A 12,316-nucleotide genomic window follows, 5' to 3' on the forward strand; every position below is an offset into this window, starting at 1 on the left:
TCGATATATTTACCAGAAATCAGTAAAGTAACGAATTATATCTTCCCAGGTTCAACATAACTACCAACGTCAAAGAGTGAGTTTTTCAATTCGTCTAACCTTTTTTTTCGTGCCGCTCAGCTCAGTAACGGATGGTGGCGTGACGTGACGATGCTAGGCGAACATGCAAAAGTGAGGTAATTTTTCACTACACTGGATACGAAAGACAACCGATGAGAAGCGAAGCAATCATTCACACCGTCTCGGGTTGGAAGACAAGCCAAATGCGACTGAATCTCCTTTTGTTTTGCGCTAACACACTTTTATCTACAATCGTATGTATCTAGAGGAATGAAGGTAGGTACGTACCGAGCACTGTGAGATTTGTGGCAAAAACCCGGGGTGGATGCGTAGACACTTGACACATATACAGGCCACCGTCGTCATTCTTGATTGGGTTGATATGTAGGCGCCAATTATTCGGATATTGAAATTTCACTCGTATTCTTGGATCCCCGCTGTACGTGTTGTTTCCCACTGTCAGGAGCGATACCTTATCGGTTGTTCTGCGAATCCACATCACCTGGTTTGGGGTACAAATCATATTAAATTCGAGTTATGTTGAAGTATGTGATTGCGGCTGGCATCAGTATTCATTAGGGGATGAATCTAAATTTCATGAATATTTTCCTCCCAAGCACTGCACTGGTGGTAATCGACAGGGGCAAGATTAATGGCGATATATCTCTTGTGATTAGCATAGTGTTTTCAGGGTGCAGTATTGGTCAAGTCACCGCATGCCATGTCGTACCCAATCTAACCCATTCTGTCGATTAGAAAAGGACAGGATATTTGGAAGACAAGATGGATAACGAGAGGGAAGTTACGTACCGTTTTATCTTTCAACATTCCTACCCTACAATTGAGAATGGCTTCTGTTGACAAATGGTAGCCTACTTGCAGTGCTCCGGAAGTCACATTGAGGGGCTCTTCGAAAAATGGACCCCAATGTCGCTCATGGTGATGCTTGGACTGATAAGGCATCGAATGTATAATCCTATGTCGAATATCAGGAAAAGTAGGTACTAGTACTGAAACAATAAATCACCAGAGTAGAATCCATTAGTACTTTTCGCCCTGCTTATTAGCATTTTAGGTGCGCTGCTGTCGATCTTACATGGTCGAAAAGTTGTGAACTTTATGCTATAGCTAGATTTGTATTGATCCTTTGCCGGTGTCGCCGGAGCCATTGTTGGCGTTGGCTCTAGGGCTGATAGAGGGGGTGGGGATGTCGTCACAGTCGTCGCCGGTGACTGCGAAAGGGATGCCTGGTCGTAATAAGGTGTCGAGGAAAAGTTCCACTGATGCTGCTCGAAAAGTGTCAACGTATCTGCCGTTGTCACATTCAACGATGATATCCTTTCCGTCGGTGACGTCGGCACTGTCGGCGATGACAACTTGCTAGTCGAACTGATTTGTTTAGAATATGCTACATTTTCCGTCGTCGGAAGATTCTCCGCTAACATGGTTTGTTCTCTCATATCTGCAAATAGGAAGAGAAAGGAGACATGATCAAATGTCACATATCTTCTCCGGTGATTTCGTTTCGTTTTTTAGCTTGGGAAGGTGGTTTAGGTTCGTATTGCATATGAAAATTCCGGGTGGAACTTATATAGGCGTAAAACATTTTTCTAGCTCATCAACCAACACTTGACAGCTTCTTGTCATGAAAATCAGTTACAAAAGCTGCAAATTACGTCGTAATATTGTTGACGACAGCAGCGACCAATGTTATCAAAAGTTTGTTCTCGAATATGTTTCGTGCTTTGTGTGAACCAACAAAAGAGCGTAACTGTTAAGATAACAAAATCAAGCGCGAGTTGTAGTCTGCTATACATGCATAGAAAAATATGTCTTAGCGTTGGTTCATTCATGCTCATCATAAAATAAACCCTGGAAGGATAATCCTATTTTGCTGTACGTCACCATACGTCAATTTGACGCGTTTGAAAGTCACGGAAAATAAATGCAAATGCTGTTTTTTTTCATAAACTATTGATGAATAGTTATTACATTGTTGTTACATCGTTAAACAAAAGCACAACAGAATTCAGGTTGTGATATTTCTTTATTTCTTGAAAAAAAAAAAACAAAAAACTGAAAAATTGTTGGGAAGTTATCACACATTACCAGAGCTTTCACATTTTACTGTATTTTCATGGTAACTAAACTTTACCACTGTTGTTATAAAACTATATCCGAATCAATGAATGAATATTTGTCTTCTACTTTTTTACTGAAGAACATGTTGCTTTTGTTTTCTCGAAAATTTCGTGGTATAATAAAAGAGATTTACAATTTGACATTATTGCATCCTTAAAAGTTACGTTTATTGATGCAATAAAAACTTCATAACCTCGAGATATATGCTGGGGAGTGAACGATCCAACACCTGACTCAAATTTCATCCATAGTCAGTGAAATTAAAGTTTACCAGCACATCAGAATCAAGCACTACCAGCTGCAAACATACATACTCAGCCCGCTGAGAGAGATAACAAAAAAGTGGGCAGCATACAAAAAAATGGAAACAACATTGAAATAAGATATACCCAACCCAATCAATAGTCAGTTTTCTCGACTGCGGCTGCGGCTATTCATAAATTTACCAATCGCAATGAAAATTATATGATAGTCACCGATTCTGCTAGTGAAATATCTGCACTGCAGGATGAAAAAGGCAATAAAGAAGCGGTTGAATTTTTTTGGGATTCCCTTTTCATTCAGGTATCTTAATTGAACCGATACCGATTATATTGGAAATTTATTTGTAAATGATATTAGGGAAAATATGCTTTTAACATTCAGCGAGGATTCACATCGAAATTGAAGAAAACAAAAATATTTTTGTTGGTGAAGAGTAAATTTAAAAAAATCAAACACTCAACATCAATTTATCTAGCTTTAGATTCAAGAAATTCCGCCAATAAAAATCAATTCCTCTATCATTGTTAGACATCCATCGAACACGTTCCCTTTAATTTTAGTCTTCACATTCAACGATAACATCGCTTTGAATCTCAATTGCTCGTAGGATTTTTTAAAGAGCTTAAAAACAGGTTCAAAATGCACTGTGAGTAAGATAATATTACTATCAACCAATAATGGCCAAAAAAAAAAACGTTTTGTGGGGTTTCCGCTGTTCGTTTGTGGCGATTTCATGATGGAGACAGTGATAAAGTTAGGTTGGTGTTCGACAGTCTATCCAAATTCCAATAAATGCGATTATCTGGGACATCACGGTCAATGTTTATTTAGCCGTTTTATTGCAATTTCGGTTGGAGTAGAAGATTTCAGAGCAGTGTTAGGAATAATCCCTCATAAAATTTATTGAAGAATCACAGTACTTCGAATTTGAATACCGAAGCTTTGATAGAAAGCAGAAAGCATCAATGGTAAGTTTTTAGATTTTCTCTCGGTAAAGTTAAAGGCTGCTTTCCCTAGCAGAACGTAGGTTCGGAGTGTACCTTACTATAACTAAAGAGAATTCTAAACGAAAACGTTCGACAAAATAAGTATTGAAATAGAATTGGATATTGGTTATATATTTAAAATCAAATCGTAAAAATGTTATCGAATTGTGCATTTCGATTAATAACATGCTGATAAAGAGGAAATAAAATTTTGTTGCTTGTGCTGCTCAATTACTTTTCAATAGTTTTAGCAAATATTTCTGAAGTGAATTTTGGAATACGAAATAATGATTTTGAAAATTTTTGATATAAAGACTTTTAGTACTATTATGGGAGAAAATCGGATTTCTCACATATGAGATTGGAGCATCGATCTAGGCGACATCTAGACATTAAGTAACGTTTAGTAAGGCCAATACCGGATTCCGTTCAACCGATTAGGCAACCTTAGTTTCTATATTGCTCAAAAAAGAAGCCAATAGACGATAAAATTTCAATGGTTATCGATTGAATGGTAAGATGTGCTTCCTATGACATATTTTTGTCCTTTGCATCTAGAATACACATGTGTGCATCATTACGTACTTGAAATCTGAGTGTAATCAGTAAAACTTGAAAGCGAAAATTTCATTACTGGTAGGCATAATTTGCAATAAAAGAGGGTGCAGTGAAGATAAGTGTCTTGGTACTTATGAATTGATTATCACGTAATCATCACCACGGGAAGAAATGAATTAAAAGTGTTCGACCCTACAGTGTGTTGGTTGTGTTGTAAAAGTCTAAAGCCAGTTTTATAAAAAAAACACGTGTTCGTTCATGCGTGCCATCAAAGTTTATGACTTCATACAGCATGTACTTTATTATATGCTTCTCCAAATTGGGACATTTCTTTGTTTCTTTGCTTAATAAATTTTGTTGAAACGTTATGAAAAATAAGCGCAAAAAATTGATTATTCCAGTTTTCAATTTATGCAGCATGGCACGGGTAGGTGTTTTGAGCGAACTTATCCAAATACATTTTAAAATGAACCAATGGCCAAAGTACAAAGTCGTTCAAAGCCACCAAAACACTTGTCTCTCGGATGAGGAAATTTATGCACTTTTATGTTTCTCGGGAAAAGAAAAATCAGATATGAACTAAGCAGAATTTAGAAACTCCAGAAGAATTTATTTGTTAGACTCAGAAACGAACAACAATCAAACTTCATGCAAGACGGTGCCCCGGCTCACACAAAGACGACCGTTAAATACTGGTAAATACTGGTGCAAGTCCAACTTTCCCTCTGTGATCACTAAAGATGAGTGGCCTCTGACTTGGTAAAAGTACCGCTCCGAGCCGCTCGGTGACATCGCCAAATTCTGGGCACCCATCACCACGAGCGTATTATCTTTTCATGCGACATTCGCAGCAAGCCTCAGCTCGGCGCAAGAGCTAAGAAGCTACGAATGCAGTGCCGTAACCTTTCGTTCGTCACCGGGAGGCACATACACATTGAACGTTCATGTTACTGCAGCGATAAAATTAAATTCCATAACCCGCGCGAGCAGCGCCAATAAACTCAAAACGTAAATAAACAGAAGATAAAATTTCAATCGAATGCTCCCGCAGGTAGCATGTAGTAGCCATGCACTCACAGGTAGAACGATTGGCAACAAAATAGTAATAACGTAGGGTCAGCGTTGAGGCAGGTGGCTCGCGCTGCCGTACTTTAAAGACTGTATTATAGGTACATTGACTTTTTTTGTTCATCTATAATTTATTTGACACGGCACAAATACAATTTAATGTTTAACGGCGCCAGTTATATCTGGTAGCTTACTTCCTAAAGTATCTTAATAACTAAAAGCAAATTTTTTATCCTCGCTGCCGACTACGAGCTGAAACTAAATGTAACTTAAAGCTATAATATTTTGCATTAAAAGCACTGGTTTACTGTATGATGGTTTTTATTGCCATAGGTAAGCACATGTTCCGCTGCTGGGGGCCAGGATATTACGGACTGGCATATTGGGTCGTCTCCCTCGGGCCTTGAGAGTATCGTGCGGGTCTGATTGCTGTTTCCGGATCCGGGGTCTTAACGTGTTCTTGTCGTTAGGCTGGATGCAGGCGGAAGGGGGTAGGACTAAACTAGGGCGTGGATGGATTTCAGGAAAACGTATATAAGGGACATGTAGGATAGGTCACGGCTCGCCAAGACATCACGAACAGGAACAGCCGACTGCCTACCTTCGGCCTGCAGGGAAGCTATTAATTTAGACCTGTCGTCACGGTGTACAGGGCATGACCAAACAACGTACTCTATGTCGTGATAACCTTCACCACAGGCACAGATACCACTTTCCCCGAGCCCAACACGACGGAGATGCGCGTCAAATCTATAGTGATTGGACATAAGCCGGGACATCACGCAAATGAAATCCCGACCTACATCCAACCCCTTGAACCACGGGTTCGTCGACACCTTGGGGATTATGGAATGTAACCACCTTCCCAGTTCCCCTCTGGTCCAAGCATTTTGCCAACTGATGATCGTATTCTGACGTACAAATGAGAAAAATTCATTAAAGGCAATTGGTCTTTCATAAATTCCACCGTTTGTTGCGCCCACCTTAGCCAAAGAGTCCGCTTTCTCATTGCCCGGTATCGAGCAGTGAGAAGGGACCCACGCTAAGGTAATCTGATACGATTTTTCGGATAGAGCACTCAGATGTTCCCGTATTTTCACCAGGAAATACGGAGAGTGCTTAACATCTTTCATCGATCGGAGAGCCTCAATGGAACTGAGACTGTCCGTAAAGATGAAATAATGGTCCGTGGGCATTTTTTCGATAATCCCTAGGGTGTACTGAATTGCAGCCACTTCTGCGACGTAAACAGAAGCAGGATTATCAAGCTTATGGGAGACGGTTAAATTGTTATTGAAAATACCGAAGCCAGTGGACCCATCAAGAAGTGATCCGTCAGTGTAGAACATATTGTCGCAGTTGATGTTTCGATATTTATTGGAAAAATTTTTGGGGATCTGCTGCACGCGTAAATGATCCGGGATTCCACGAGTTTCTTCTATCATGGATGTATCGAAAAACACAGTAGAATCAGAAGTATTTGATAAGTCGACACGATTTGGAATATTCGAAGAAGGGTTAATATTATGGGACATGTGATTGAAATACAATGTAATAAAACGGGTTTGAGAATTAAGTTCGATAACCCTTTCAAAATTTTCAATCACGGGACGGTTCAAGACCTCACATTTGATTAGAATACGAGAAGACAGGCTCCAGAAGCGGTTTTTCAATGGAAATACTCCCGCTAAGATCTCCAAACTCATCGTATGGGTCGATTGCATGCAACCCAAGGCGATACGCAAACAACGATATTGTATTCGCTCCAGTTTGATCAAATGTGTGTTTGCTGCGGAGCGGAAGCAGAAACACCCGTACTCAATAACAGACAGTATCGTTGTTTGGTAAAGCCTTATAAGGTCTCCTGGGTGGGCTCCCCACCATTGTCCGGTTGTTGTACGAAGAAAATTCACTCTTTGTTGACATTTTTTTATCAGATACCTCACGTGACAACCCCAGGTGCCTTTAGAGTCGAACCAGACACCAAGATATTTGTGTACCAAAACCTGAGAAATCGTTTTACCCATTAATTGTGTTTGAAGTTGAGCAGGTTCATGCTTCCTAGAAAAAACTACTATCTCAGTCTTCTCCGGAGAGAATTCGATACCTAGCTGTAAAGCCCAAGCAGACAAATTGTCCAAGGTATCTTGCAATGGTCCTTGCAAATCGGCAGCTCTGACTCCAGTAACAGAGATTACACTGTCGTCTGCAAGTTGTCTTATCGTGCATGAATTTGCCAGACATTCGTCGATGTCATTTACATAAAAGTTGTAAAGAAGGGGGCTTAAACATGAGCCCTGGGGAAGACCCATGTAGCTAATGCGTAAAGTTGCCAAATCGCCGTGCGTAAAATGCATGTGCTTTTCGGACAGCAAATTGTGCAAAAAATTGTTCAAAATTGGAGAAAATCCTTGTCGGTGAAGTTTACCCGAAAGAATGTCAATAGGAACGGAATCAAAAGCCCCCTTAATGTCCAAGAACGCAGACGCCATTTGTTCTTTGCGAGCATACGCCAGCTGAATATCTGTTGAAAGCAGCGCAAGACAATCATTCGTCCCTTTGGCACGGCGGAAGCCAAATTGAGTATCTGATAGTAGGCCATTTGATTCGACCCAGTGGTCTAAACGACGGAGTATCATTTTTTCCATCAATTTCCGGATACAGGATAGCATTGCAATCGGCCTATAAGAGTTGTGATCAGAAGCTGGTTTCCCTGGTTTTTGGATGGCGATCACCTTCACTTGCCTCCAATCTTGCGGTACAATGTTTTGCTCCAGAAACTTATTGAACAAGTTCAACAAGCGCCTCTTGGCATTGCCGGGTAGATTCTTCAACAAGTTGAATTTGATTCTATCTAACCCAGGTGCGTTATTGTTACAGGACAGGAGGGCAACTGAAAATTCTGCCATCGTAAAAGGTGATTCTATCGCGTCGTGACCCGGAGACGTATCGCGAACAAAGTTTTGCGCAGGAACAGAGTCCGGACATACTTTCCTGGCAAAATCAAATATCCACCGACTTGAAGACTCCTCGCTTTCGTTGACCGCTACGCGATTCCGCATTCTTCGGGCTGTGTTCCAAAGAGTGCTCATCGATGTCTCCCTCGACGTCTCGTTCATGAACCGACGCCAATATCCGCCTTTCTTTGCTTTAGCCAGGCCTTTAAGCTTGGTATTAAGCTCCGAATACCGTATATAGTCGTCGGGTACACCTCCCTTCTGGAAGGCCAAAAACGCGTCGGATCTTTGCGTGTAGACATCGGAGCACTCTTTGTCCCACCAGTTGGAGGCCGCTCTTTGATCGCTACGCCGGGATATTTCTTCAGTTGGGCTTGCAACGCGGCGTCGAGGATTAAGCCCGCGAGGAGGTTGTATTCTTCAAGTGGTGGGTGATGTTGAATCGACTCGACCGCTTTTGAAATCATTTCCTCGTATAACTTCCAATCGACATTCCGTGTGAGGTCATACGGAATGTCAATTGGTCGCATGCGAGTTGAACCGTTAGTAATTGAAATAAGAATAGGCAGATGGTCGCTACCGTGAGGATCGAGGATTACCTTCCATGTGCAATCCAACCGTAGCGACGTCGAACATAAGGATAGATCCAAAGCGCTTGGGCGCGCTGGAGGTTTCGGGATACGTGTCATTTCACCGTTGTTCAAAATAGTCATGTCGAAGTCATTGCAAAGGTTATAGATTAAAGAGGAGCGGTTATCATTGTAGGGGAACCCCAAGCCACACCATGAGAGTTGAAGTCTCCCAAAATCAAACGTGGCGAGGGAAGAAATTCTATTAAATCAGAGAGCAACCGTTGCCCAACCTGTGCTCTGGGAGGAATATATATATTGAGGCAATACAAAGCTCTTTACCTTGTATTGTCATTTGACATGCGACAACTTCGATGCCTGGAATCGAGGGGAGGTTAATACGATAGAAAGAATAGCACTTTTTAATCCCTAAAAGTACTCCTCCATATGGGGTGTCTCGTTCAAGGCGAATAATATTAAAATCATGGAAGTTGAGATCAATATTTGAAGTAAGCCAAGTTTCACAAAGCAAAAATGCATCGCATTTGTTTCTATTTATTAAAACTTTAAATGAATCCATTTTTGGTAAAATACTTCTACAATTCCACTGTAAGATAGAGATAGAATCCTTCGTATACGCAGATGAATTAGGCATCGAAGGATACAATCGCTGCAGGGAGGGGCCATTAGGCAGTCAACTGCTTCAAAAATGATCTAACTGTTGGGAGGAATGCTGTAAGAAAATTTTTTATTGGATCGGGTACATTGAAAGTTTCAAAAATCCAGTCCACAATGTCAGAAAATTTCACTAATCCAGAGTTTGTTTCATCAACTGGGAGTGCAAAAGGAACAACTGGGGTTTTAGATGCTCCTGGCAGTGCTGGGAACTCCTTCTGGGACTTTAAATTTGCAAGCCCAGGAGGAGTTTGCTTCGGTTTTTCCGCAGCACTGTTTGGTTTGTTTGTAACTTTCATCTCACTTTGGGAAATCTTAGGACCTTTTCGGGGAAGTTTAGGAGAAGAAATATTTTTCCTCTTTCTAGACGCCCCAGGATTGGCATAAGTTGTTCCCGCTGGTGAATCGTCAGAATCGGTTTCATCAGAGGACAACAGATCAAAGGGGTTCGATGTTATGGTAGAAGTGGTCACGGTCTTCTTCAGCATCTCAGCGTAAGATCGCTTTGAATGCTCCTTAAGTGACCGCTTGATTTTATCTCTGCGCTGCATGTACACCGGGCATGTGGAGAGCTCATGCTGATTTTCCCCGCAGTGAATACATTTTTCAGCATTCACACTGCAAGAATCGTCCGCATGAGTTTCTCCACACTTGCTACATCGTGCCTTATTGCAGCAGTAGGCGGCTGTGTGGCCTAGCTGCTTGCATTTGGTGCAATTCATAACACGGGGTACATACAATCGCACAGGCAGACGAACCCGATCGATCGAGACGTGGCTAGGGAGAGCAGATCCGGCAAACGTAACACGAAACGAGTCTGACGGAGTGTACACTTTTGTGCCGTTGACAAGAGACACAGACCGCAATTGCTTGCAATCTATGATCTTTACTTTTACGTCGTGACACAAAGCATTTTTGAAGCAGCCAAAACCGCTTGCCAAGATACACTCGACCGACAGACTCGAATCGGTTATGACACCGTCGATCTCCACGTCTCGTGCGGGATATAAACGCGATACTCGCGTGTGAGAAGCTCGGAGCGAGCAATAGCGTTGGCCTGTTCCAGGTCGCTGACCGCTGATTTCATTGAATTTCATTAAATTTCATTTCGTTAAATTTAAGACATTTAATTTTAAAAACAACACAAATATATAGTCACCCATTCACCCGCAAACGTCGTCAGCGCTCACTGTGCGCTAGCTAAACGTGTAATATAGGGGAGGATTGTACAAAACGCACCAGTTAAGCATTTTCGCGATTTACAGCGCTTCAAATCATTTCAAAGCGACATTGAACGTGTAGGATGATTGTAGGATCTATTTATTGTATGTTTATGACGAAGTTTATTATAAAATACTCGATTTCAATGTCTTTTTTGGTAAAAATTACCATTGCCGCCAAACAAGCCCGTGACCAAAACGCACCACAACAAAGGTCAGTATGCTCCAAAGGAGGTGGCTAATGTGCCACTAGCAGAAATCAGCACGCGAAGTGAGAAGCGCTTGAAGTCTCGAAAGTAAAATCAAAAATAATGGAGCATGCTTTAAGTTGTCAAGCAATCTCCTGCAAGCTCTCCATAGTGCATTCTGCCCCAATTTTAATTTTGATTGTTTTAAGGTAAAAGTTGACGAAACTTAGTGAAATAATTGAAAATACTCATAGTATTATAAACTCCAAAAGTGTAAAGGTTAGGGGAACCACAGTTTTTTGTATTATTTACAAGTCACTTAATCATAAAAGCTTAAATAAATTTCATGAATAATTACATGTTGGAAAGAGCCACAGCCAATTGCACAGTTTTTTAAGTATTTTAGTCATTATGGCATACTTTTTTATATGAGACCTGTAGAGAAGCTTGGTTTTTATGAGAAAAGCGAAGAATTTCGTTATAAAAAGCCACATGTGTAAGAATTTTGGGGAATTAATAGCATGGGCCATCTTACCCAACTGGTGCGTCTTGTACGGTTCTCCCCTACATAGCAAGGAGAATCAGAGTACAAGGAGGCGGAGATGCCACAAAGCAAAAAAGCAAGCAAAAATGGATCGGGGCTACACCGCGCGCTCCATGTAACTTTATAAAAACACCAACGAAGAGATATCACCTATTTGGTGCTATTCTCTTTTTCTTCACGAGCCGAGTCGGCGACCGAAGCAGCTAGCTTGAGTGCGTGTTACCTAGCAAGCAAGAGCTCAATTTGCGTTCCGCTCCTAGTGGGGTGCGTGCTTTACCAAGTCTGCAAACTCGCCAGATTTCAACGTGATAGACTTGTTGCAACCCAGTGTTTGAACTGATTGAAACACTCCCAAACAAGTTTTGATGTGCATGTTGCAGACTTCAGAGGCTTTAAAGCTGCTTGACTGTCGGATATGATGCAACTGTTTGTGTGTCTGTATTTCGGCGTAGGCATATAACAGAACATTCTAGTATATAGTCCCCATTGTTTACCAAAAGTTGAAGCTTAACACATTTTATCTTGTACTACATAATCAATCATTTTTCTGAATTTTTTATAGTCTATCTTCCATAAAACACAACGGGTTAAACCAAAATGATTTGTTTAAGACCTCTGATATTATCGACATTCCTAATTCATCCCGAAATTACCTTTCTTTATTGTTAACAATCCTCGAACAAAAGAAAAAAACTTTTGCGATCTTTCCGTTCCATCACTGTTTCCTGCTGTTGCCCCGAATAGATTCTGGCTATACTTATCTGGTCTGAACCCGCTAACAACGAACAATGATATATAAAAAATCGTTTCTCACTGCTTGGATCTGACCGATACCGCAGAAATCATTCGTCTTGTTCCGAAAGACAAAGATGTGACTAGCTTATCATTCGTTTCGTATAAAGTTGGTTTGGACCCTGGTTTGAAAACTCGAGCTCTGGATCCTTCTTCCTGGCCCACTGGCTTACTATTTCGTGAATTTGCTGATCGGTCAAAAAACGTAAACAGACAACCGTGGATGCAGGAGCCGATAATTTGAATTTATCGCTTTCTCCGTGGACGGTGGGAGCCCGAGGGCAAAGGCGAGT

General features: G+C 41.1%; 1 protein-coding gene across 9 annotated transcripts in view; it reads right to left on the bottom strand.

Moving 5' to 3' along the window:
• The window catches only part of LOC129726750 (uncharacterized), a 124,945-nt gene that overhangs the window by 27,268 nt on the left and 85,361 nt on the right, over positions 1-12,316 (bottom strand). For all 9 annotated transcript variants that reach the window (XM_055683812.1, XM_055683803.1, XM_055683811.1 and 6 more), the window contains exons 3-5: positions 1,157-1,522; positions 871-1,070; positions 349-562 (exon numbers count right to left, since the gene is read on the bottom strand). In XM_055683812.1, coding sequence (XP_055539787.1) covers positions 349-562; positions 871-1,070; positions 1,157-1,522 — 780 coding nt within the window. The remainder of the gene's footprint in view (positions 1-348; positions 563-870; positions 1,071-1,156; positions 1,523-12,316) is intronic.

The sequence above is a fragment of the Wyeomyia smithii genome, chromosome 3 (assembly GCF_029784165.1).
Source record: "Wyeomyia smithii strain HCP4-BCI-WySm-NY-G18 chromosome 3, ASM2978416v1, whole genome shotgun sequence".
Classification (NCBI taxonomy): Eukaryota; Metazoa; Arthropoda; class Insecta; order Diptera; family Culicidae; genus Wyeomyia; species Wyeomyia smithii.